The sequence below is a fragment of the Periophthalmus magnuspinnatus genome, chromosome 19 (assembly GCF_009829125.3).
Source record: "Periophthalmus magnuspinnatus isolate fPerMag1 chromosome 19, fPerMag1.2.pri, whole genome shotgun sequence".
NCBI classification, from domain to species: domain Eukaryota; kingdom Metazoa; phylum Chordata; class Actinopteri; order Gobiiformes; family Gobiidae; genus Periophthalmus; species Periophthalmus magnuspinnatus.
Window position 1 is genome coordinate 9,176,938 of NC_047144.1, and position 27,672 is coordinate 9,204,609.

At 37.3% G+C, this 27,672-nt stretch overlaps 1 protein-coding gene across 1 annotated transcript; it reads right to left on the bottom strand.

The window, feature by feature from the left end:
- Positions 1–1,663: 1,663 nt before the first annotated feature.
- Positions 1,664–27,672, bottom strand: LOC117387258 (rho-related GTP-binding protein RhoN-like). The gene is made up of 6 exons (XM_055229534.1): positions 27,608–27,672; positions 27,373–27,538; positions 26,477–26,564; positions 6,665–6,774; positions 4,333–4,467; positions 1,664–2,341 (listed from the first exon to the last, which is right to left on the bottom strand). The coding sequence occupies exons 2-6, from the start codon at positions 27,475–27,477 to the stop codon at positions 2,081–2,083; spliced, it is 699 nt and encodes a 232-aa protein (XP_055085509.1). The 5' UTR covers positions 27,478–27,538; positions 27,608–27,672; the 3' UTR covers positions 1,664–2,080.

The following is a 27,672-nucleotide window of genomic DNA, read 5'->3' on the forward strand; positions in this document are numbered from 1 at the left end:
CCTCCAAAGCATCTCTGTAGCATCACAAACGTCCCAGCTCCTCAGGTCAAATTTAAGTTTTTCACTTTGCTTGACTTTCCATTCAACTATTGTTATCAAATTAAGGGAACAGTGAACATCAATTTGCTCCTAATTTGATAACATTAGAACAGCAGACTTAATCTTAATGGGAAATGTGACTTTGTATATGGATCATAAATGGTACAATTTCATCACTCCATTTAAAATCATTACCCAGTCTGAAAGCCATTGGTTAGATTACATTCTAATTACACATTGTCATATACTGTGGACTCGAAGAGCAGTTAAGTTACCCTGCCATCTGGATGCCTGTACCAGACTGAAGCTGTGGTGGTGTTGCCCCAGGCCAGTAGGGGGCGTATAGGCGCAGGGCAGTGATGCTGTGAAGTGTCACTTTGCAGCAGCTCACATAGGCAGAGAGGAGCCGCGAGGGGCGGCCCGGAAAAGGTCAGGCCATACAGCTGTATGTGCTTAATATGCTTTGAGTAGATGCACTCGGCTGGTGCAGAGGAGGGTCATCTTTGCCAATCTAATATGTATTCACATAGAAAACATGAATGTAGTATCCTCACAGTATCACCTACTAGACCTCCAAGGACACTGGGGACTTGTTTTCAGGGGTTTTAAACCCAGGCCAAACTGTGCCTTTCCATGCAGTTTCTCCCCTTGTTTGGGTTTCCACCTTCAACCTAACATCCTACATCCTCACTGGTGATTAATAAAGTATACTGTGACCATAATAACTGGTTGATCTATTATAGCTTTAACATTGTGCAAATTCATTTGCAAAGCATTTTATAAAATGGTCACCTATTTTGTTGTATCCACTGGCCCTGCATCTTTTTCTGTTTGTTGCTGATAAGCTGGACAAGAAATCATCTGTCCAATGATCTGATCCCATCATACTATCCATTCTCATTTACACTGTGAGGTAATACAGGCTTTTTATTTAACTTTTTATTTTATGTCTGATGACCTTTTGCCATGCTACCTTTCCATTTTATCCAGAATCATGATGAAGTTGGGATCTGTCTTAGGGTCAAAGATAACAGGTAAAGTCATGGCTGTTATTACACAGCAGTTATTTGTTTTATTTAATTTGCACATGTACATTAAGTAACACTCTTAGTCCTCTGCAGTATAGGTCATATGAATATTTTCACAACACTTGTATGTGGCAGGTTAGCTGTCCAGGTCTGCAATATCAAAAGCACTTGTGACTTAAGAAAATAGTGCCATCTCTGCCCATGTAGTTATGATCTGTACAGTTTTTATTTTATTGTAATGTCAAATAATTTTGAGTCTTTCCCGTGCATCTGTTTGTGCTTTGAACAGATAGTTTATCTTTTCAAAATGAAATACAACATGAGAGGTCAGCAGCCCCAGTAATCTCAACATATAATATATTTAATCTCCATCGTGAGTAGTGGATCTCAACTGGGGTTTTAGGTCCTAATGGGTCATGTGTAGTGGGGGTTGTAGCTTCAAACTTCAGAGAATTTTAAGACTAAATAATTGCACTTCTGCCTCACAGCAAAAAGGTCCCTGGCAGGGGTGGAAAGTAACTAATTACAAATACTTAGTTACTTAATTTTTTTTTTTTTTTTTTTTTTTTTTTTGGGGGGGGGGGGGGGGGGGGGGGGTAAATTTACTTTTTTGAGTAGACTTTTAAACCTGTACTTGTACTCCTAATTGACTATAATTGTCAGTAACCAAGTTGTGGCATGATGAGGATAAACTGTGACATTTACCTGTCTGTGGTCATAATGTTACGGCTAATCTGTGTGGGCCAGTTGAGAACCACCACCACCACCACCAGTTTTGTTTCAATATATTCTTCAAGTAAAGCATTTAACAGTGTTCTACTACAACCATATTCATCCTCCATTAATAAAGCCACTGAGTAATTAAACAAATCGCTGTATGGACAAACACTCCCTCCATAGTAGTCCACTGAAAAGCATTCATTCCCATTGCATTGTTCTTTATACAGTGCAAACCGCTGACAAGAATCCAAGTCCATATTTTGTGCATATCTTGCTCTGGTTTGCCATGCTTCCTACATGATCACGCAGCTCTTGGCCCGGTCCTTCCTCATAGGCGGGGGGTGCTCGTGTACTATCTCAGTCCGGGTGGGTTGCTGGGACACCCGTTTGACCCCCCCTTTGCGGGAACCTGTGCGTTTGATAGGGGTGCGGTGAATCCGGTGCACAGACGCTAAAGTGGTGACATGGAACACATCCCGTACGCTGTTCTCCGAGTACTTAGACGTGCACTCTGCGTAGGCCACAGCTCCAATCTGCCGCGCCAGGCTAGTGCCCTTAGAAAAACATAAACAAGGACAAAATTAGACTTGTTTGTTTGGTCCGGAAGCTGATGATTCATGTGGAGAGGTGGTAAGAGCTACTACACTCTGTTAACTATTGTTGAGGTGTGAAAAGGTCGTTTATGGACAGGCCGCTTTTAGCATCTTTTAATAAACCTCTTCATTAGTTTTGTGTTCAGTGTGTTATTTGAAAGAACACAGTTTTTATTTCACATGTTAGGACCAGTTTGTGCAGTGCTCTACTTTTTCTTTTTTGCATCTTGCTTTTGCTGTCACCAACCTAGATTGTAAGGAATATGTGATTAGTAAGTAGTAGTAGGCTTTACAAATGAATAACGTAACTTTACTTATTCAGGGTTGAAACTGGCACAAAGAATTGGTTACATTCATGTTACCTCTTTTGTGTTCATGTGGAGAGTTGTGAAAAGACAGTGACTATGGTTCTAGTTTATATACTAGTTTCAGTATAAATTAGTATCTAGGCTTTGTTGTTTTTTTTTTTTTTAAACAACCCTAACCCAGACACCCCTTAGAGATCAGGGCCAAAACAACCTTCACGCAAGGAAGGCAGGGGTGTTATCTCAAATGATCAAGATTTTGCAAAGTTTTCAACATTAAATGAGGCTTATCAACAGTGGCTGTGACTAGCTAATGACACAGTAGCCTCATATTGATCATTAGACCCCACATAAAGCAGTCGTATTACACAGTGTTAATTGAAATCTACATTGTATCTGAAGTAATGCCACTACCCCAGTCTCTAATGGCTATTTTAGCATCCACAGATGACTGGCCAGAGCCATAGGGAGCAGCAGTGGTCCATCAGCTACACTCCGGTGACCTCACTCCCCTCCGGATCTCCTCAGTCACTCAAGTAGCTGTAATGTAATACTCTCGCTTTGTGGCCTTTTAAATAACATTCATTACAAGCGACTTCAGATTGCCTAACTAAGAATAACTACTTTAAAGCCTATATAACCAGTATTTTCCACTGCAGTAGAGTGGATTATATTGTTTTGCACTGTTGGATGTGTCTGTAATGTTGTGTGTCGCCCTTTATGACCCTTGTGTTAATGGTACTATTAAGTATACCCTTAAATGGCAATAGTGTGGTAATACTTTTTATAGATTGGAAGGTGGGTGGTTTATAACAAACACAAATTATATATATTATATATTTTCAAAGGATGCAGCAAATCATCTGTATCATCATCTGTAACTTAATTTCTTCTATAAGTATCCTCTTTGGTCTTCTTCACCCACTTACCTCAACATTTTCTTGTAATTTCATTCCATCTAATATAATTTTCATCATGCCACAGTTATATTTTGATTGACTTATTTTAACATTATGTCTTTTTTATATAATCAGTATTTTCAACTCAGAATGGTCTAACTTACAAACATTCATAACAGAACAATTGGCTTCTTATTACAGACAGGCCAATCAAGACAATTGCTTAGTCTTCGCCCTGGTTATACAGAACTAATCATTTGTTGACAATAGGCTGCCAAGATGAAATAGAAAATTTGAATTAACATGGATATGCCGTATTAAAATGCATGCATCCCTTGTTTAGCGCTCCAAGACACACAACAGTTGTGTTATCTGGCCTCCCGCTGTTTGTCTTTTCCTCTCTCTGTGCTACTCATGTCTCCATATTTGAACTGTCATGTGTTTGCTTAGTGCTAACAATAGCTGCCACTTTAGCCATAATACAGTATAATTTGCACTGTTAGGCTAAAGGTAAATAGAAATAAGTGTTGCAGAGAATTACAATGAAGGTACAGTGTATGTCAACCATGTTCAGGATGTAATTATGTATAGTAAATTAAGCAGCCCTTGCGGAGTCGTTTTCATATGCTAATGTATGGATGCATAAAAAGAGAGTCATTTCAAGCCAGGTTTAACACAGTGCATGAAAGGACAAGCTAACTTAACCTCTGATTGCGTGATGGTAGGTGGGGGAGGGTGGTGGTCTCACCTGCTCGTGGGTGACGGGGATGAGCCGGTGCTTGGCTAACTCCCTCATAACGCTCAAGTCCGTCCGCATGTCCAGTTTACAGCCCACCAGCACAATTTTGGCATTGGGGCAGAACTCCTGGGTCTCGCCTTGCCACTGTCGGAAAATGGACAAGCACATTTTAAATAATTACAGTAAGCAGAATAATGAAGTGTGTTGAATGGCTGGTTGTTGTGCATTTCGATCTAATAATCACTGTTTGCTTTGAGATTCCAAATTACAGTTAAGTAAATAACTAGAATTGTTGTAGGCTGTGTGATTCTGCATGGTACGGCTTTTAGTCACTGCTGTATTGGTGACATCCCCAAGCAGCACCATCTTATTATTAGACTCTTTCGTTTCTTTTGTCAAAACAAACATCTCCATTTATTTAAATACAAAGACGTCTGGCTGTTACTGCTATTGTCGCCAATGCAGTTCTGTTTTTCAATAGGCTTTATTTGACAAACACTGGAGCATTGTTGGTTTGCTAAAATTTACACACACACACACACACACACACACACACACACACACACACACACTATTTGAACTTCATTTAGTATCTAAGAAAATACTTTGTCCACAATTAACATTTTGCTGTAACATTAATATTTCAGTACTTGTCCTTTTGTGAAAGTTTCAAAAGGGACCTCAGAAAATGTTATTTGCAAAGATTTGTCTTTAATTGGCCCTGAGAAAACCTATATCACTTTTTCTCAATAGCTCCAAAATGATATGGTGCAGTAAGGCATTTTAACAAAGCTATCCTGAAACATGAGGGCACTGGAGGTCTGTGCTTTGAAGGTTGTAGTACTGGCCTCTTCAATCTTCCATTCAGAAAACACTTGATAGTTTATTTCCAAAGGGTTTAGAAAGAAGAATGATATTGGTCAGATAATGCCAGATGAGAGAGACATAGACCGCGTTAGGAGCTGGGGATTGGAAAGAGCATTTGAAGAGAGATTGAACCAAACAACAAAGGAGAAGAACAAAGGAGAGAGAAAGGAAGGAGGTGTTCTGTAGTCATATAGAACTAGTTTTAGCAAGAGAAATGAGAGAGAGATAGAGAAAAAAAATAATGATATTGATAATTTTGTGGGCATGAGTTTGTATTGTCGATTTGTATTGTGAATCTGACTCTTAAAATAGTAGTCCATTAAGGATATGTTCAAATAATCCAAAAAATCTATTGGTAAAACTATGTTAATTAGTGTTCAAATCTCATTTAGATGAATCCTGATAGTGTTAAGACTTAGTTTACAGCGTTTTAAAGAAAAGACAGATGATAAAATGCCAGAAAATGTAAATTGAGGTAAAAGAACGTACATCTTTAACCATACCATACAAATAAACATACCACTGGCCAATTTCAAACAGAGGGAAGCTTGAGAAAATAAAGATATCAATACACTGAATAGAGAGTGACCCTCAACATGTCACTGTGGCATCCTGGGCATGCCATTGTGGATCAATACATATTCACTGCTAATGATAAGGGTATGTAGCAGGGCAGGGGTCAAGGTGGCCTCTGGAGTGGACCCCTGGAGCTGTGAGAATGACCACATAATGGACAAGTGGGTTTTGTCTGTGGATAATGCAGTGGTGAGTGGTGACTGAAGGAATGTAAGCGGTGCTGAGATGAATGCCCGTCGTCTTAAGAAAACCTATGAGAAAATCTGAGTCTAAGGCTGCGTTCACACTGGTTTGGTCCAAATTTGAGCCTAGTCTGAGTCTAATCTAGAATATGTTTGATCATGTTCTAGTCTTGGGTTCGGCCTGGTCTTAGTTCCAGTTGAGTCATTGTGCTGTGGTGCTTGAGTGTGAAAGTGTTAGTTTTACTTGCTGCTGCTGCATCTACTGTTTCTCTTATTACTTTTACTATAACTATCACTACTACTACTACTATTATCAGGGCTTGACATTAACACTAGCCAACTACCCGAGTGCAGCAATTTGAATGAAACCTAAGAACGTAATTTTTTTTATTTATTTTTCAATTTAAAACTCAAATTGGCTCTCAACTTTTCAGAAAGACCATGGTTGCCAGTGAGCAAAGTCAAGCCTAAAATAATAATTAAAACATTTTTAAAAATCCCATCTTGAGCTATTTTGCCTATTGTCCAAGCAATTTATCAGGTAGACTTTTAAAACTTAGGACTAAAAGTTGTGAAATACATCATACAATAGCTGAATAATATGACCTATAGGAAGTGAAAGGCCGACTGTGTTAACAAGTCCAAAATCCACACAGGAATAAAACAGTCTAGATATTAAAAGGTTACGTTCTCGCTTTTGGTAATGTGTTACTGACCTTTTTGAGCACGCTGTCCATAGTCTCTGGACGGCTGATGTCGAAGCAGATGAGGACCGCGTCAGAGTCGGGGTAAGCCAGTGGTCTCACGTTATCGTAGTAGGCTGAACCTGCACGGAGGAGAGAAAGACTGTAAGTGTGTAGTTTTCTATTTGGGTTTTTTTTTTTGGTTTTTTTTGTTTTGGTTTTTTTTCATTTTTAACATTGTGTACCTTAATTTGTAGGCTAAAATTATCAGTATTCAATCAGGACCAACGAGACAATGAACCAGAATTAGTACTTTCTGTTACTGGTGAACTCAAAAATGGAAATGTTGACTTTACATAAATATATTGTGTCCTTTCCATTGAATTATTTCAGCTGGATCCAAAGGAAATTTTTGATGTTAAAATGTCTTGGTTCAATAAACATAAACATTTTATTGGGAAAAAATATGACATAGCATAAGTGATTATTGTTTTTGGGATGCCTTGGTAAGAGCACTGCTTACAAAATTACTGGTTTTAATATACTTATTTATTAGTTCGTTTTGTCATAGCTCGCCAATTAAATATTCTCCCTTAAGCAAAAATTTTGAGTGTCACGTTTATCTCATTGGTTTTACAAATGACAAAAATTACATACAAACACGAACACAAGTGCTTATTACATTACGCAAAGAATTTAATTCAAATTTTCCCTTAGGCCCTGTATAGATTTGCACCACGCAGACAAAACACTATAAAGGCAATACGCTTAATGCAATTTGTGTGTGTGTTCATGTGGAAATAATTGCTGAAATGTATTTTCCATAAACAACAGGGAAACCTATAAGAGTCGGAGACAGATAATGGCACAGAAGGGAGTAGAGCGGATTTGACTAGAGCTATCCAGGGTGCTGATGAGGCAGGGCATCACACAGAGTAATACATCTGCATCTCTGTTGTGATCACACCACACACTCCCCAAAGCAAATTCAACATAAGATCAGCCAGTTAGAAGATAAAGATCGGACATTTATCTGCCGTCTGTTACCCGCAGTGTTTCCAGATTGGCCACATGTGAGCTTTTTAGTTTTTGATTCTAGATATGCATTTCCCTCTAAATAATGGATTACATTAGGAGATACCACTAATAGCTTCTGCTACTACTACTACTACTACTACTACTATTACTATCATTGATCAGGTAATCCAACCATTGTTTAATATGACAATATGACATCAGTTGTGTGAACACTTGTCTTTTCTGGAAACTGATTCATATCACTACTGTTTTAAAAATCAGTATGACTATATTTAACATTTTAACAAATTAACAATACTTAAAATAGTAGTTTTCACTCTGAAAGTGCATTTTTAAACAGGCACTTTAATACTTTTACATGTGATACTTTTACAAAATAAAGACATTAAAATCACAATACAACGAATCAAAACATCAATAATCATAAATAATCATCATAAAATTAACATTAAAAGAGAAGAGTATACAATAAAAACCTTTCACTCATATGCACAGCTAAACAGAACAGTTTTGAGCTTGGATTTAAACATTGTCAAAGTAAAGGCCTGTCTCACATCTTTAGGAAGACTGTTCCAGGTTTTAGCTGCATAAAACTGAAACGCTGACTCCCCATGTTTAGTCCTGACTCTGGGCACCAGCTGGAGGCCGGTCCCTGAAGTCCTCAGAGTGTGAGATGGTTCATATGGCACTAACATGTGGGAGATGTATAATATACCTATCGCAGAATGCTTTGCAGTTATACTTTGCAGTTATACTACTATAAAATATTAAATGTATATTGTATTTATTTATTTTATTTTTTTTAAGTGTATCTCTTAAACAGGTAAAGTGGTGAACCTTCTATGTCTGACAAAACTGCCAACCCTGGGTGCTACTGACATTTTCTACCATGATGCTGGAAAAATCCAAGTGTACACAAGACTATATCCTCTCCATAGGCACTATATGGTCCTGTTTTCTATGGTTGAACACACGATTGTTTAGTTGCCCGCACTCCTATAGTGACAAAAGCTGATGCTGTTGGTGACAATGTAGAGATGAGAGGCGAGTGCTGTTGCTCTTTGGTCAGGAATGTGTCCCCTGTCCCGAGTCACAATGCCCCATTCATCCACGGGACCCCACGGAAGAATAAAAACATGCCATTCTCAAATCCCAGGTGCCATTTTGTATCTAACATTCCTTTACATTGTCACATTCATCGGTTTAGCTTCCACACCCACACCTAGTCCACAGCCGAGGAGCGAAGTTCATTTTAATTATATGAAATCATAGTTATTACTGCCTGAGTGCTCTGTAATGACTGACCATGAGATGAGAAAGTTATAGCCTGAAGTGAGCCTTGCAAATTGTTGTAGATAGCAACTTTTCTCTGTCTGTAGTACATGGATTTGTTTATTTATACTTGTTTTATGTTGAATTTATTTATTCTAGTGAGATAAATTCATTTTGTGGCATATATTATTGGTTATGTTTACATGTATAACTGAAATCTGATTGTTATCTGATTTCTGGTGTTATCAGATTATTGAAATGTCATGTAAACAAATTTCATTGTTCACAGGCCAAAAATCTGATCTTATTATTGGGTTATTTACAGTGGTGGATGAAGTACTCTGAGGTAAAAGTATCACATGAAAAAATCCACTTAAGTAAAAGTATTTAAGTAAAATAGTATTTCACACAAATTTAGATAAACTGTTGTCAGTTTATTAAAATGTAAATGCAGTGTTATTGATTTAAAATGATACAGGTTTTGGTCAATAGTTGCAATACGAAATCAATTTCTTAATTTTTCTTATGACTTTAGTGTATTTATTTTTGTTTGAAACTTAAACTCAAAAGCTTTAGTCAGGATGTTACCACGAACATGGTAAACATATCCCTTCAAATTATGTGAAAAGTGCTTTTAACTTTTCAGTCCAGTTAAAAAATGTAGTTTAGTAGAAAGTGCAGATACCTACTCTCAAATGCAGTGAAGTAAAACTAAAAAGTATCCACTGTAAAATGTACTTTAGCAAAATACAGATACCTAAAAATTCTACTTAAGTACAACACTTTACTACTTGAACTTCGTTACCTTCCACAACTGGTTATCTAATCATTCAAGTGATTTTTATTCTTGCCATGTAAATGTAATGTAAATGCATTAGATTTTACATCCGTTTACTATTTCAGATTTTAAATATTATCATTAATGGTCAAGAATCAGTCACCATAAGTCCACATCTAACATCTTTTTATTCAAACTGCTCATAACGCTCATCTCTTGCCGTCACCTGTACAAGCAATAAGGTCCATTCATAGAGAAATCCATCACTCGTTATTTCACAGCTACACTCTCGCCGCTTCTTTAGATAGGGGCTAACCAAAACACATTACTCTGCATATAGCCGTAGCCTACATAGACCAGAGAAAGTGCTTACAATGCAACTCTGCAAATGAAATCTTGTACAACGTCTCATCCTTTTGCCTAATACTATTTTATATTGCAAGTTCTCTACCCTAGTGAGTTTGAGGTTAAGACTGGATACTACATGTACAGCGCTGTGTAACAGTCTGAGACATTTTTTGTGAAAAATTGACTATACATGGTGTACTTTACAGAAAAATAACAATCTTGTAGTTCGGCGCTTTTTATTTAGTAACAATAAGCCATAGATTTTAATGCAACAGCAACTCATAAACTTATAATTGGAATAATATCTATTGATTGGGTCCCTTTATATCTTGCATTGTTATACCAATTTAACAGGTACCTTAACCAATATTCTACACTGAAAACAAAAGCATGTGTTATAATTGGTGAAAGCTTTTTACATGTACAAATATTTCACTGCCAGTTTGTGTATTCGATGGTAGATTCTTTGAACAATTCCTCAAAATTGGTTTTTCGGTTAACCTATAAAAATAGTTTGCTTGATGTCTGAATTTTAAGAGCAAACCCCAAACGCAGCTGCTGGTTGGGGATACAAAATAGTGTTGGCATTTGCGTTGACATTTTTGACCATTTGGCTTTAGGGCTGGACTGTGACAGCGTGTAACACAAATGATAGTTAATATGGCCATAGTTATTTTAGCCCAGTGACACACACATCTGTAACATGTGCTCTGGCTGCAGGTGCACACACTACGGCCATTACTCATCATGATGGACCAGTAGTGAGGCCTATATATTCACTATGGTACAGGCTGTGTGGTATGAAAAGTGATGCGAGGCTACAAATGAATGAAGTAATGGAGTTAAAATGGCAGAGGTTGCATATATTAGCGCGATGATTTAGTTTGAAATAGCTCACTCTGGCCTGTAGCTTGTGTTTGGAAAAGGAGGGAATGGAATTATACAGCAACTATATGCAACATGCAACAACTATAATATTTGTCTGTGTTTGTGAAAAAAGTATCATCAAAAACTAATGGAATCTCACAACTAAATAAGATTAAGACAGTATATAAGATTCTGAAGGTGGCACAACACCTGCATGATGGAAACTTAAAACCATATTTCGGAACATTCTCCATGGAGATAGAGGTTTTATGCTATACTGTGGAAAATTATCATGTCATGTTTGTGGAGATGCAAACTCATAGAGTAAGTTTGTTGTTATTTTACTTTTAATTTTTTGATTAAAAGTTGCATACTGTGGCTTTAAATTGCAGAAAATATAGTTTCCACAGTTCACAGTTCATGATTCATTTCATAAAAAAAGACTTATTTTATGCTGCTTATAGACATCAAGTAACCTGGCTCACACCAGACTGATATGTGTAGCACTATCAGTCTGGGCTGGCTCTCACTGAAAGAAATCGGAAAACACCGAATGTCATGATGATTATTTGACTCTGATTGGTCAAAGAGTCACAACAGAACAAGTCAAAAAATCAAATTTTTGTTGCATCCAGTTGAGAGAAAAGCAGCAGACATCTTTCCTGTCCACAAATGTGCTCACGTTCTCCATGTTTTACCAAAGAAAGTAGTCTGCATTGAAGCTAAAATAGTCTGAAGTACGTCTGTCAGCGTCGCCATGTTTGCTCTGGTTTGCTTGGGTGCTCCGCCTTTAACACAAACCTCAATGCTGCTGTGTGATTGGTCTGCCCGATTAACCTTACAGCAGGGGCACGCCAAGATGGATTCTCATGAGTTTGTGAACTCACAAATATCGCGAGAATCCATCTTGCTGTTCTGTGTAGACAATAAGGGCATTTTGCAAAGTCGCTCTTTGTTTACTTACACAGACAAGTACATGTCAAGAAAATATCTCAGAATGAGAAAGTAAAGAAAGTGACTTATTCCGCTGGCCATATAGGGTTATGTAGTCAATTTCATAGCAAAATGAATACAATATTTGAAAAGAAATGTTAGTGATTTTTAGCTCTATAGCTAATAACATTTTCAACAATGCTCCCTAAAGGAATGTACAAAATGGCACCAATTTTCTCTGATTAATTGTCCATCGCTCAACACAAAATCCCATCAAAAAGGTTCAACAAAGAAAGGCTTACATCTATACATCTCCCTCCTTTTTTGTTCACAAAGAAACTTTGACATATTTCTTGTATCATCGATTTTAACACTCGAGTAATCCTGAAACGTTAATCTAAAGTCAATCCTTATAGTTTTTCCCTGTATTTTCAAAATCAATACATGTCAAAGCACAGCCTCCAGCCTGTCATGTCAGTGTAGAAATTTCACCACATTATCCTAGACATAATCATTAATAAGTCCTTGGGAATCAGCCGTGCTCACTCAACCTTTTCTAAATGTCCACAATGCTACTTCCACTGTGTCGGCTAATCCACTGGAGCACAGCCTAATGTGTATTGATCTGAGGGCTTTTTTGACCCTCCTGGGGACCTGTAGTATGATCCCCACATGGGAAAATTGTTGTTGCTGACTATAGGTCATCTGTCTCTGTCGGAAACCTCAACAATTTGATAAAGTACAGTATTTATTAGGCTATTTGTAATGACATAAGCAGTGGCATTTGGAAAACATTGATCCAATTGTTTCTGAGTAAAAAGTAATTATTGGTTGACATTTTGCAGTGAATATTTAATAAGAAAAACATTATGGAGAATTATATATTATGGATTTGACATAAAATCTTATTATAATGAATGTTCTCCTTATTTTCAAATAAACTGTATGGACTTTAAAAACTCAGAGGAGCTTCTTGGATTACAACCATCTGAAATAAATGGATGTGCAGCTCTAGAGAGGGAGACTGGGTTATAGAAACAAGAATGAAACAAAACACTACACCAGGTTTTTCAGGATAAAACGTTAAAACATTAAACATTAAATTTGCTATCATCCATCTAACAGTTGAGGATTTCTCAGAGATAACTTCAGCGGGCTTCTTGGCATTGATCCAAGTGTCTCCAAAGAATACATGAACTCTTTGACTTCAATATATCTACCAGCCTATAGAGTCCATATACCATCCTACACGAGTTACACTAGTGCGGTTCACTGATGTCCTAATACAGCTCGGGATTAAACGACAAAAACTTTAGATTACTGGGGTGATGTGTCAAATGGCATCTCTATAAACATCAGCAAAAACAATATAAAACAAAAATAAACAAAAGAGCTATGGAAAAACCTGATAAGGTGCTGGGTCACTGATTACATTCCCCTAACATTAGACTAAATGAAAACTGTTTGAAGTGTGACATTAGCATCAATTCCAAGGTCTTTATCGACATTATTAAACCATAATGGCTGTGATTTATCAAAATATATTCAGTGGATCCTCAGTTTGCATATTTGTACTATTGTATTACTAATTCCATATTCACTGGAGACTTCACTGGTACTATCGTGAGACTTGAATCAATAAATACGATTTCCATTGCAGTCATTTCATTCCCATTACTCCATCCAGTGACCACATCTGCCCCATGGATACTGCCATTGTCTGGCCGTAGAATCTCCCATCATGCATTACTTCTGCACCTTTTATCAATTCAGTCCGTCTGTCCGAAGGGTTGATATAGTCTTATTAAGAAGTATCTTGATAAGAGCTGTTTAAATGAGCCCCTTAAGCACGTCTCTTAATTATGAAACCATCTATTATCTACTGTACACTTCATTAGTTTATATAATTGTAATTCAAATGCACAGTCCATAGATAAGAGCCTTTCTTGCTTGTAAAACTCATTATAATAGAGCCACAGTGTATTTTTGGAGAGGCCTGACTCAAAGCTGTAAAGTGACTGATAAGGCCTAATAAGCCTCTGTCCTTGTATCCATGGATTTGTATATAGACCAACCTTCAAGGAAATTAATACAAATATGACAGTTTAGTCTTGGTCTAATATTATGTCAACTACACAATGAATTGTGTCTCAGGTAGCAGACAAGTGGAGATGTTATCAATTTGTGAAGAGGAAGACGGAGACAATTAGGAAACTTATTGTTCTGCTGCTGTGGTAGATGCGGTTCATGTTATACCACATATACAAAAAGTAACCTCTAATTTAAAATATGGTCTATATATACAATAAGCTTGTACTTTTATTACTGTTTATAACTCATTTCAAAAGTATATACCCACGTACTGAATGAAATTAGAACTGAAAGAAAAGTTTTATAACCAATTATTGAAACTATTTAAGAAACTAATATGAACACATGGTTAAATTAATAAAACTATTATTGTGTTAAAAACTGCATAATGAAGATGGTAGAAGAGACTTTATTATGTCCCTTATTCTTAAAAAAAAAAATGCATTTTTTTTTTTTTTCAAAATCTGTATTAATAATGTAAAGAAGTTATATATATTGTGGCAACTACAACCCATATTAGTAATGCTGCTTTTCATACATGATTTATATCAGACTTTTGTCAAGTACTGCCAGTATCTCTATAACTTTCTTGCTACTGCTGTATTTTCTATAAGCAGTTCTTTTCATGCCACTGATGCAGATAGCAGTACTTTTCAGTTTATCACCTCCACATAAGCCTTGGGTCCTGCAGAGTGTGGAGGAGAGGGTCATGCTGAGAGGGACGTGGCTCTGTCTGACTGTGAGCTGAACAAGTGTTTCAGAGGAGGATCACGCTGTCATTCAGACTCCGTCCACTGACGCAGGGGCCCAGCATGTGCAAACGTCACCTACAGGGAGGATATAGGCCCCAGAATAACAAATAACAAATGACCTAGTTTGACTGTTCAAGTATGAATAAACATTGTATGATGAGTAGTGCTGTATTCATGTTTCTTTAAGTGAAGTGATGCATAACTACTATGTATTCAGTTGTTACTTTTCCTGGTATTGTTGTGGCTACTACCCAAAATTTGCACCATATCCTTCAGCTAAGGTAGTCCTGACCAAGCCTAGCTCAAGAACTGGAGATGGGTTGAGCGCTGTACAGCAGTAGCTCACTGTTCCTGACCCAGTGGCACCGGTTGAATATGGGTCAAATGCAGACAATGAATTTCCTTCACAAGGGATCATTGAAGTATAACATATCTTTCCTTCCAGTATTAACACAATACTTTTACTGCTACTGTAGCTATTAGTGCTGCAACTATGAATTCATTTCAGTTTTATTTATATACCACATTTAAAAACAACTTTAGCTGCCCAAAATGCTTCACAAATACACAGATAACACAATACATAGGAAAGAAACGATAAACGATTTTTTCAGTCTAGTCGTAAACTGCGTTAAAGAATGTGAAGATCTGACAGGCAGAGGGAGGCTGTCACTAACACTATTAATAACACTCTACTACTATCAATACTAATCACCAACAAAAATACAAAACACTATTAACATGTCTTTTGTTATGATGCTAATTCCAATGTATTTGTTTTAATTATGAATAGAGAGTATAGGCTAGTAAGCATTTTTGATAAATCTATACTATATCCTCTACTATACTAATCCCTCAGTCATCCAGGTCTGATCCATAGTAAAAGCAATATTTAAATCTGCCAACTGGACTCGTTAAAATGTTCTTACCTCACCAAAAACATACCTGGAGTTGTGTTTTGTTTCATTCACACCTGTTTGAGTAATCTTTACATGTTTGAGTTATCCTTTATTGTTAGTCTAGATGAAAATGCTCTTTTCAACTTTGTGATGTCATGAAGCAACAGTTTTCAAGTTAACGCCCACCTTTTACCTTTAGTTCAGTAGAGATGGACAATTCCAGGGCTAAAATCATCTAAATGATTCTAGTGAAGGTGCATTGAGTTTCAACACACAGTGGAGCACTTCCTGTATTACCACATGACGCGACAAGGTGGAACAGAGTGTTTTCAGTTTGAGGACAGAACAGCCTAAATATGCAGGGTTTGTGTGTTAAACATGTGTGAAACCAAACACAACACCAGGTATGAGGAAACAACATTATATCATAGATCAGAAAATTGCGTAACATGGCCCTTTTGAGGTACACTTTATTGTCCTTGTAGGGAAATGTGTTCTCTACATCTGACCTATCCTTTAATGCCACCAGCTAGGGCAACCTGTCAGGAGCAATAAATACAGAACTGCACTAAACAGAAAATGTCTACTATCTACTCTTTTTTTATACTGCACTTGTCCGTGATTGTCCATGTTCTCAGTGACGTGAGGCAGGAGCAGCTCGTTGTTATGCAGATTTGTGAATGACACACAATATCCTGCAGCAGAGACTGAGCCGGTGCCACTGAACACAATACTCTGATCAGCGCTGTGACAAGAGAGACTGATTTCCTCCACTCGCTCTCCTCTGTATAGACTGCAGCTCGCTTGCCCATATTCAAAAGAGCTACAGAAAAACATGTGGTTCCAACATTACCAGCTGTAGAATAAGGAGAATAAGCCATGAAATATTGCTACTCCTCCTATAGAAGAAAAGGTAGAGGCATCTTTTGATTGGTGGTTCAGATTGTAGACTGTGATGATGACATAACTCCCAGATGGGGGGCAAGAGCCAGGTTTCCACACTGACTTTCTGGTTTTCTCATATCCAAAAGGTAAAGATTCGATTGGATTTATTAAAGATTGACTTGGCAGGAGACAACATTACAAGCTAATCCTCACAACATCAGAAAAAGATTTTTAAAAAATCACAAATATTGAACCAGATCATTTCTATTAATGATTAAACCCCAGAACTCTCTATGTTACAACAGAATTCCTATAGAATCTTTTCATGTGAAACCCAGCTGTACTCCTGTGACTATTGCCTCACCACTTATTATTGATATACGTTTTTTTACTACACAAGCTCAAGATCTCCTGAAAGACACATACGATTTAAAAGGTCAGAAATAAGGGGTTCTCAAAATAATTAACCAATAAACTATGTAATCGATAAATACAATAATTTCAAATAATTTCATCTTTTTTTCTTTTTTTTTAAAAATCCTCTCCCTACTCTCAGCTCAGTGTTTAGGAAACCTCGAATTAGAGACACTAACACACTAGTAGAAATATGAAAACGTTCCTAGAAAGTAGATAAAGTACAAGACAACCCGAGTGTTTTTTTGCCTGTTGTGGTGCATATTTGAGACTCAGAGGAGAGCGGCGTTTTGAGAGGAATCAGCAGTGCTCCAGATTAATGACACACAGACATATGGGCCCCTCTCTCCTCCACACTGAGCGCTCCCGCAGAGAGTTTATGTGCCATCAACTTCAGCATGGGCCACATCACTTTAACCACAGGAAACATTGCATCGCACAACAACACAAACAAATGCTGAAAAGAAAGTAGGAAGGAACATAAGTAAAAGTGCCCTCGATGGAATAGTACGTGGGAGTAACTTTAAAGGTGCACTATTTTTGGTTACCTGCTCCATTGAGGTTTTACTGCTATGCCTGGAATGTTCCACAGTAGGGCATTAAGCTTATCCCACACCCCGGACAGTCACATAGTGCAACTTTAATATAACGTACTGTGATAAGGTAAGCAACTTTTACTAAGCACTTTGGTAGTGTCTCAAGTTAGGAAACACAGTCTTGGTAAATGCAATAAAATAAGAACTTACTTAACTTAATGTTTCTTTTTTCATGATATTATTTGTAAAAGTGATAGTAGTAAGGATAGAGGATGCAGTCCCCTTAGAGGTTTTGCGTTACTATGTACTATATATATATAACTACTTAGGTCTACTAACACAATGTTCTATATTATGTGTCCAGCATAAGGTTAAATTCGACTACTGTGTCATTCTTATTGTGATGAAAGTCTAATAATCTCACTCAGATGTCCTACTTAAAATGTTTAAGTGTTATTTCTGGGAGTGAGTTTTCAGCAGCTGAGGGCCAGAGACAGTCCCTTGTGACTGGACACACTTATACACAATTGATTTTCTATAGACGCTAATAACAGACAGTGAGAATAGAGAATAGTGGTCTCAAAGGACATCTACAAATTACCATCTGATTTCCATTTTTCCAACAGATGCCCTACCTGATGAAACTCTCTAATTTTGGGTTGAGACCAAAGAAAACTACAGTGCAACACTTTATTATTGAAAGGTACACCACCTGTTCTTCGTCATGGAGATGTTATTGCTTTGCCTGGAATGTTCCACAGTACAGCATAGTAAGAACGTATGTTTACATGGCAATAAAAACACCTGTAATTTGGACGAATGCAAAAAGGATGCCATGCTGTGGAACACTGCCGGGCAAAATAATAAGATCTCCATGGACACACACAAAAGGTTACATAGTGCACCTTTAATAAGCCAACAAACAAGAGTCACAAGTCACAGAATGTTTGTGACTGGTCCCAAGTCTGTATAAATAGATAATGCCATCTTGCATAATGACTATTCAAAAAGTTTAAATAAAAGAATCTGCTGAAATGCACTTATAAAACAATTTCACATTTCCACAGTATTTGCTCCTTTGCACCTGTATATGATCTATTACCAGACTTAGTTCATCACCTACTCTCCATTGCACACGCCACACCATATCATTACTTATACCACAACATGCTATTTATAAGCTGTCCCAAACAGGTGCTGCCCGACTCATAGTAACCTGCAACAGCTCCAAAACCCTACTTATTCCTCCTTTGATCCAAAATGTAACCATATGATCTTATAGACACAGTAGCCAGAAGATTTTTTTACACATCTGGACAGTGCTTTGAAAGACCCAAAGTGCTGCAGGTCATAAAAGTGCTCATGAATGAATAATGTGTTTTTGAGTAATGGAAAGTGCTGATTTGGAGCGGATGTTATTATCTGTTCATAGAGATTTTTTTTTTGGAACTTGTCAGGACATGGCTAAAGAAGTGTCTCGATTTATGTGTTCAAGGAAGTATCTCAAGGCATTGAAATGACTCACTGATCATGATGAAAATAAAATACTTAACTCAATACTCAGTAGCTTATTTACTTAAATTGACAGTATTTAGGGGAAAGCTGAATACTGACTGAACTGATCTTGTATATAACACCAATTTTGCACATTACATAAATATACTATACAAATCTCCACATATGCTTACAATTTTACAATAATAAATGGCAAAAATGAATGCAGATATTCTAATTTAACAGGATTTGGTCTCATTTACCCTTGTGCTTTTGTGCTCTAATTTTGCCTTAGAAATGATATGTTTTATAGTTCGCCACATAATGCTTAACCTTTTTATATGACTCACAGTGTTATAATAGTGGTATTATAATACAAAGTACAGCCTGTATGAATGGAAGGGATTACACACTTGTTATCCCTCTGCCAATGAAATTATTCACTGTTAAACTTAATCCTCTGTTTCTTTCAACATTTGACTCCAAAATGGCAGTGCTTCTCAAATTTTGGATCCGGAACGACCATAGATTTCAGCATAGGATTATTATTACAAAACCACTGTGCTGTTTGTAGATTCACAACAGATCAGTAAATCAGGTTAAAAAGTGAAAAATCTAATAACTGTGACATAAATCTCTCAGTCAATGAAACTTTAATAAAAACCCACAGAACACCTGGTCCATTGAAAGAAATAAAAAATAAATTATTCATATTCTCACAAATCTTTCAGCTAATGTGTTATCGTTTTAAAACCTGTTGGCAGATATGTTTTAAAAGTTATTAGGATGAGCCTTGAGGCCTGTTCCTGTCTGGTACATTCCTCCAGTTTGAGGTGTGACTCCACAGGTCGGTCCTGCTGTTTCTCACTTTTGTTTTTGTGATGTTAGCCAAGCCAGTACCTAGCTGCAGGCAAAGATAATGCTTTTTTATCTTTAGTGTGTAGAAAACTCTTAAACTCAGAGTCATCGATAACAAACAGCATTTTAAATATTGTTTTGAAGGGAGTACTATGACGTCAAGTTGTAAGCAGCCACAGACAGCACGGTCTTTCTAAAACTGCACAAAGGTGGCACTTACAAACTGGAAAAATGTGAAATACTTACTGACATTATCAATTAATTAAGGTGATGATGGAGCAGAAAAGGAAAGAAAAATCCTTTTAGAATTGTTATTAACATGATTCACAATAAAATGGCATCCTCGTTCACAACAAACACTGTGGTTAATATCCTTTTCTCAGCAATATACAGGATTTGACTCCTCTAATCATCAAATTTGTTGAAATATATTCTATCTCTCAGAAGATGCACATGAAACAGAAGATGCACATCAAAGGTTTCACACAAATCTTTGGTAGAATTTACTGTATCAGTCCAATCTAATCTAAGTGTCATGGGTCTACGCTGCATGGAAAAACATTTAGCTATGACATTTGACTTTTTTTTTTACATTTGACTCCATTTGCTGGACACAGATCAGTCAACAGGCAAATTGACTCTTGTTACTGTCACAGTTGTGTACGTTTGGATTAAAGGACGCCATATGTGCTTTCAGGGGCTAGATTTCGGATGCACTGGGCATTATGGGATTACTGCTGGGAATGGGAAATAGATTGAGAGAGAAGTGAGAGGTGGGGAACATTAAGACAGATAGAGATGGTGGTTGGAAAACGCTAGGCTAAGCTAATCACGAGGAGGAGTGCTGAGAGGGCTCTGACCCAATCCAGCGGGGCTCCTGACCTCCGGCAAAATGATATGAACCAGTGATGAGGTTATCGGTGCATATAAGAGAAAGGGTATGGTGGAAAAGGGTACAATGAGAGGTCACACATTTGTAGCTTTATGACCTGCACAATTGAAATGTCTTTTTGTTTTATTTGAGGGTGAAATGTTGAACCAGTGCTGAATCCAACTTGTCTGTATCTGCAGATCTAGCTCACAATATAACTTTGAACCCAAAATAATTCCATTTGAGATGTGCAAAAAAATATGACATATTATAGATTATAGTATACAGGTCATAGTTATAGATTAAGAGTGTATAAAGTAATAGGTGGGAATACACTAAAAAGTTTCACTTTCTCATTTGAACTCCTTGCCCTTGAAGTGGATTAGGCAAGGAAGGGCATCTGACATAAAAGCCTCTACTATATCATTGCCTTTTAATCTTGCACAGTCCATGGACTTTAGTGAAGGCAATTTATGTTGATATTGAACCTAAGGTATTAGTGTTTCTGTTAACATTGAATGCATTCCAGTCTTATATTTTTTTTGGCAGAATAAGACAACATCCTCAGAAAATCCTGACAGCTAAGCCTTGATAAAAAAAGACATTTTATAATACAATTGCCAGGGTCCCCAAAAAAGTTACTTTATCAGTTGTTTTAAACTGAAAGAGATTTATGTTTGAACTTAAATGGCGCTTTGTTCCTATAATCCTCAACAGAAAAAAACATAACATCAATAAAAGCATCCACCTCTTTTGTGTCAGACCAAATGGAATTTTAAATGTCATTATATTTCGTTCATTGTTGACATAGGAGCTATAAATCAACTTTGCAGCAATAACGACACAGCGTATTTCTGTGGTGACGTGCACATAGTTTACAAACTGCCTTTTCCAGTCACTGCCAAAGCGTCTGTGTCAGCTGAAACGGGACAAAGAGTGGCAGCCATCCCTTCGATGTCAACAATACCTGCCCCAAACAGGAAGTGACTCACGTTTGAACATGTCCGCACTTGTCCAAGCTGTTCACATAGAATATTAATGAAGTCAAATGTGATCAGAATGTGAATATCTGTGTAGGGTTCTCAAAGCCTATTGTTTACTAAAGTTTTATTATTATTCTGTTATCAAAATTGGTATTGAGTTTGTGAGTGAGATTTTATTGTATTGACAATATTATACTGGTAGATCTTGCACATTTTCTAACAGTTGTTGGTCCCAAGCCCAAGGAGGTCTGGATCCGTAAGGTCATCTGGCTTAAAATGCCCAGCTGCAAATTTACCACCAAAAACACCATATAATGACAGCTGGAAAAGTTGCATTACAGAACATTAACGAAGCAAAAATTATGTACTGGACACCTAAAGATACTATATTGCCAACTGGTGATAATAAGTTGTAACCATAGCTGCCGTGGGGCTGACTGAAAGAGATGTGTCTGCTGCAGCGATTCTATGCCAAACATTACTCATATGCCACATTTATACTGTAGTAGTAGGTTGTATATTTGACAAACTTCTAGTAATAATAAAGACCTCTACATAATTACATTTCACCTGTATGGACCAACTATAATGCTAACTGTGAATAATGAAAATCCTATGGTTGTAGTAGTTCACCATATAAAAGCAAATAGGTTAATGAGAAGGACAAAAACTGACATTATTTCAAAATCATTGTGTAAGATAACATGCGGGGAGCTAGTTCATGGGCATGTAAGGACGAGAAGCGCAGAGACAGGCGGTTAGAGGGCGATGGGTGGCCCAGTGAGATGGAGACTGGAATAGACAGGGGGCAAGTGGTTGGTCACACAGCCAGCGTCCTGTTAATTAAATCTGCTGTTTCTCTACAACGAATGGGCAGCTCCAAGACCTGCCCTGGCACAACGCCCCCAACTGTCTCTTTAACTGGACCATAACAACACTATCACTTTGTATCAAGTTGGTTTTTGTAAGCTTTTTATATACATTTCAACTTCTGTGTTTAGCTTTGGAAAGACTGCACAAAATGTATGTGAACAATCAAATCAAACTTGGGAATTTATAATATTTTACCTAAGTGGCTTCTTAAAACATAACTTACCTGTGTTTTAACCCTTGTTTTTGTTCTTGTTTTTTGTCCGAGCCAAATGTAAACACACTCACACACAGAAAACTGGAAAATAAATGCTGCATTGGTCCAAATATAAATAGTTACAGTTAGAGCTCTCAAACTGTCATAGAAATATTACCCATTGGTTTCTACAGTCATGTTTTCCATGTGCACAATCTTGACAGTCTTATCTTGCGAGATCTTATTGCACAAGATCTTATCCCATGTTTGAATCTTTAGTGTTTGAAATGTAATACCTTGATGGACATTTCATCAAGTTTAAATTCCATACTGTCAAGATAAAATGGCTGACATCTATATTTCCAGTGAAAAAGCATTATATATTTTTCTCAACACTTGTGCTACAGTCAGCCACAGCTTGATTCCACTGCCCGAGTTCACCTGCTGTCACGTAGGCGCTCACATGCTAGGGTACATCATCGACACGCTAACAACAAATGGTCTCCCTCACGCATGCCTGCACTCGCCTCCACTCCAAACCAAACCCAGATTATGTAAAAGTAGAAAACGTACTGACATTAAGAACATACAACTTCAGGGTGAATTGCCACTACATGCAACAGTGACGGTAATCCACAGCTCTGGTTATTAACTCAAGGAGAGAGAAGAAGAAGATGATGAAGAAGAAGAAACAGAGGGGATTGTGGGTAGGCTCATGTGCACCTGTCCCAGGAGAGGACAGGAATAGCTCCAGGGATGCTCCCAGGCACGACTCTTGTTTCCAGCTCACAGCAAATAAAGCAAGATCAGGTCACAACATGGATAATCAGGCATGAAGTTTTCAAAAGCAATTACATTTTACAAAACTTTGGGTTCATTTTGTGTGTGTGTGTGTGTTTTTTTTGTTTTTTTTTATTTCATTCAAATAAAGGGAATCGAAAGGAGAATGCTACATCAAGCTGAAAAATGTCTAACCAGCACAAACAAAAAGAATGATTGTACTGTTATGGTCATCTTTATGCAAAATGAATTTTATTGCAGTACTAATATATAGTTTGTAAAAAAGTACCTATTTTTTGTGTTTTCAGAGTTGTTGAGTTATGAGTTTCAAATTCCATGTACTGTATTTATAACTGTGATTGTCTCTTATGGCCAAAATCACTGTAGTCAAAAATACAGTGAAGTACCTTTTGTCCTGCCACTCAAAACCTGGAGCAAAGCCACTTTTCTAACCTTCACAGGCTTTTAAACATGCTTCACAAAACTTCACTGGTAAAATATACAGGTCCATACTTTCTCTACAGGTTCATTTTGACAGTACAATCATTTAAAAAATAATCATGATTTCAATTCTGCGTCAAATAATTGTGATTGCCATAAATGAACAGCCCTACTTAAAAATGATTTATATATAAGTGACCAACATTAACGACCAAGCCCTTTTATCCACCCACATCAAATCTTGTAATAACCTACTACCCAAAAATTCAAATGAAATTCCTTTCTTGGAATGTTTTGTGATTCAACCGAGCATCTAATTCACATGCCACATCACTTAATCCTTCAGTAATTACAAAAGTATTGCAACATTTTCATTCACAAAACTGGCCATGGCTTCGATGAAATTCCCAATGACACATCCCCACCTGCTCTGCCCAGAATGAGCCTCCACTGTCTCCTTCGTAAGAATTAAGTAAATGATACTTTCTACATAACGAATCAGGCCCTATCATGCAGTGGGCAGAAATTACTGTTTGGATTTTGCCCTGATGTAATCGTTACCCACTGTGAGAAAAGCATGCACCCAACAATTTGAATGGGTGTTGTTTGAGGCCTCGCCCAGACCCGCACCAAAAGCTCCCTCCGAGGCTTAAGCAGCTAATCTCGGGCTAGTCTAGCTGGTCCTGTCTGCACATCACTATAGGGCGTGCAATAAAGGCATACTTGTTTGAAATAGGCTTTTAGGTGGTTATGTAACAGGAAATAAAAGGTGAAAAATGCCCATAGGCTTAGAAAAATGGGAAAGTTCTTTCACGTTGAAGTGTGAGAACTAAAGAAAGAGAAATGTCACTCCCGGGTGATTCAATTATTGGGTACAGGAAGCACCACTATAAGCTGTATATTCAAGGTGTGTGGAGAATGGATTCATATCTAGTAATAAATATTGGTGGAACGTGAAAAAGTAAAAGTAGTAAAGTGCTGTACTTGTCTACTGAGTATAGATCTCAAAATCTGTGCAAAATACTTTTACCTTTACTCTTTAAGCACATTTTTAAACAGGTACTTTAATACTTCTAGTTAAGTCAGTTTTTTTCATGTGATACTTTTACTTAAGTATTTTTTTGCTCCGGTATCTGTATTTTTACTTAACAAAATTAAGTACTTCTTACACCACTGGCAATAACACGTTAATTTTAATCTTCACTAAATCAGATTGCACTAAATGAATAAAGTGCTGCTATTAAGAAAGGACACAAAGAACAATGACAATGTACTTTACAGCAACTTTTGAAGGAGATGTATTGCTTTTGTCAAGTAGGATCTTCTATCAACTGTAGAAGGTCAACATTTTTGTGTACTTATCCAGCATGTCTATGTTTGTACTCCCTGTTGACTCTCAACTGTGCAAAAATTAAAAGGATCTGGCTGGACATGTTTGCCCACTGCCGTTGGGATTCTTCCAAATAAATTGCTGATGTGGCTTTCACTTTAGAGAACATAATTTAATATGTCTACTGGTGTATAGTATCAGACTTGCAAAGAGTACTATGGGCTCCAGATAAATGAATGAACTTCTTAACTGGCTGCTCAGTTATTAAATAAATCACTATTATTTTACTGATAATTAAATCATGATTATTTTCAAATAGTATTTAAGTACAGTCAAAAACTTGTTTCCCTGCCCCAGAAAGTGTATTGTAAAAGCAGAACTTTGTGATCAAAAGACACTGTCTTCATCTAACTAGAAAACATTTTATTTATTGCAAACTCAGCCATGAGCCGTGTGAGTCATGATGTTTTAAGATGAGGGCTGTCCAAGGGTGGACCACCGTTTCACTTTTCTGTCTGAAAAAGCTGTTCTAAATCTGTGCTAGTGGCCAAACATTTCTTGCATGTGAATACTAATGATGTGCCAAAGGGTTTGTGAGAGCTAGGGACAAGTTAGACAGATTTAAATACATCTTTAATTGAAAATCAGATACTCCAGCTTTAACCTAAAGAGAATGTATAGACTTATGATCAGTGATAATTTGATTTAAAAGCCACTGATTGGGCAAGTGCCTTTGAGAGGGAGAAAAAGTGGCCATTTTCTTTCACTTACATCCTTTTTGTGATTGATTGGAGCCATAATGGTAATCAGAATTAAAACTGGATTATATGCACAGCTCTTCCAGACTGACACTTATCAACACAAACAACCTTTAGACTATATAAAAGCAACAAAAATCTGCTTCACAATCAAAATTAAAGGACATGCATGTTTCACCTCCAGAAAATTTCAAAAACATATCTAAAAGAGCATAAGTTGAAAAATACTTGGACACAGTGTGAATGTAACATATTTAAATGAATTGAAAACACACACATTGTCCAAGCAGATCATTCACACTCTTGCTACTTGCTAATGTTGTTGGCTCAACGCCTGGACATGATTGTGTTGAGTGTGGGAGCCAGCTCATTTGAATGCGTTATAACCTCTCAACCTCTGGCATGATAATCCTAACCACATCAAACAAACACCAAATGTTCCTTCTCTTACCTGAAGTGTCCCACATGTTGAGCTCGATCCTCTGCTTGTCAATCTCAAAACTGGCTGTGTAGTTTTCAAACACAGTGGGCACATAATTCTGAAAGAAAGATGAAAAATGTCATTTGGAGCAGTCTTAAAGGTCCTAATCAGCGCAGAGGGTTAATCACGGGGGAGAGAAAGGTGTGATGGGAAAGTAGATGAAGCCATTTCACAGCTTTGACCCTTTCCCAAATTTTAATATTTAGGCCAAGCTAAGCATTTTTGAACTGTTCAAGAAATTCAAACTCCGTTGGTTCCTCTGGTTTTACAGTAAACCAGCCATTCTTGTACACAATTTTGTTGAACTAGCATGATGCGGTATACACTTGTTTTTTTGTTTTGTTTTTTTCTTTTTTACTAAGAAGACAAATATGTTATTCCAGCCACTTATAACAAACATATAGCCACGTAGTTGTGCGTCTGTTCAGCTGTGTCCTGCTGTAGTTGGGTCAATGGGCTCCTTAATGTGTTTATTCTTCTGTCATAAAAGTTACTGATGGTTGTTGAGGGACAAATATAACCTGAAATGCTCCAGTGATCTTAGAAATGTACACCCTTGTAACCTCCCATGACATATGCGAGACGTAAATAACGCGCAATATTTGCGCGTTTTGTGGCACATCTGGATTTTGCGCACAAAACCTATGAACATCAAATTACCCCCAAGAACATTAACAGAAACTTTGTTTGTATTTGTGAGACATTTGATACAAAAAGCTATAAATACACAGTCTGGTGAGTAAAGGAACAGGTTTAAGTTTCAGCAGAAGTGACAATTACATTCTGAGTCATGTTAATTTGTCTCACACTCTCAGCATTTCGAAATATGGCTTGATTTGGCTAACATTGATTAAAAACTGTCCTACCTCTGGGTAAGAGTCTTTGGCAAAAACGTGAAGCAGTGCCGTCTTGCCACACTGTGTGTCCCCGACCACCACGATCTTACAGCGGAGTAGTCCCTTGCTCTCCATCGTGGTCCGCGTATCACTGGATGCTCCTGTGTCTCTGTCTTCTTGTCATTTAGCACCAAAACTGTTTCAAAGTCAAAAGCTGCTCAGACGAACCTTCCTAAAAATAATAATAACAATAAACTGTTCTGACCAAAACTTTAGCAGCTCTCATGAGATGTGGTTTCGGCTTCATGCTCTGCGTAATGCTGCGCTCCT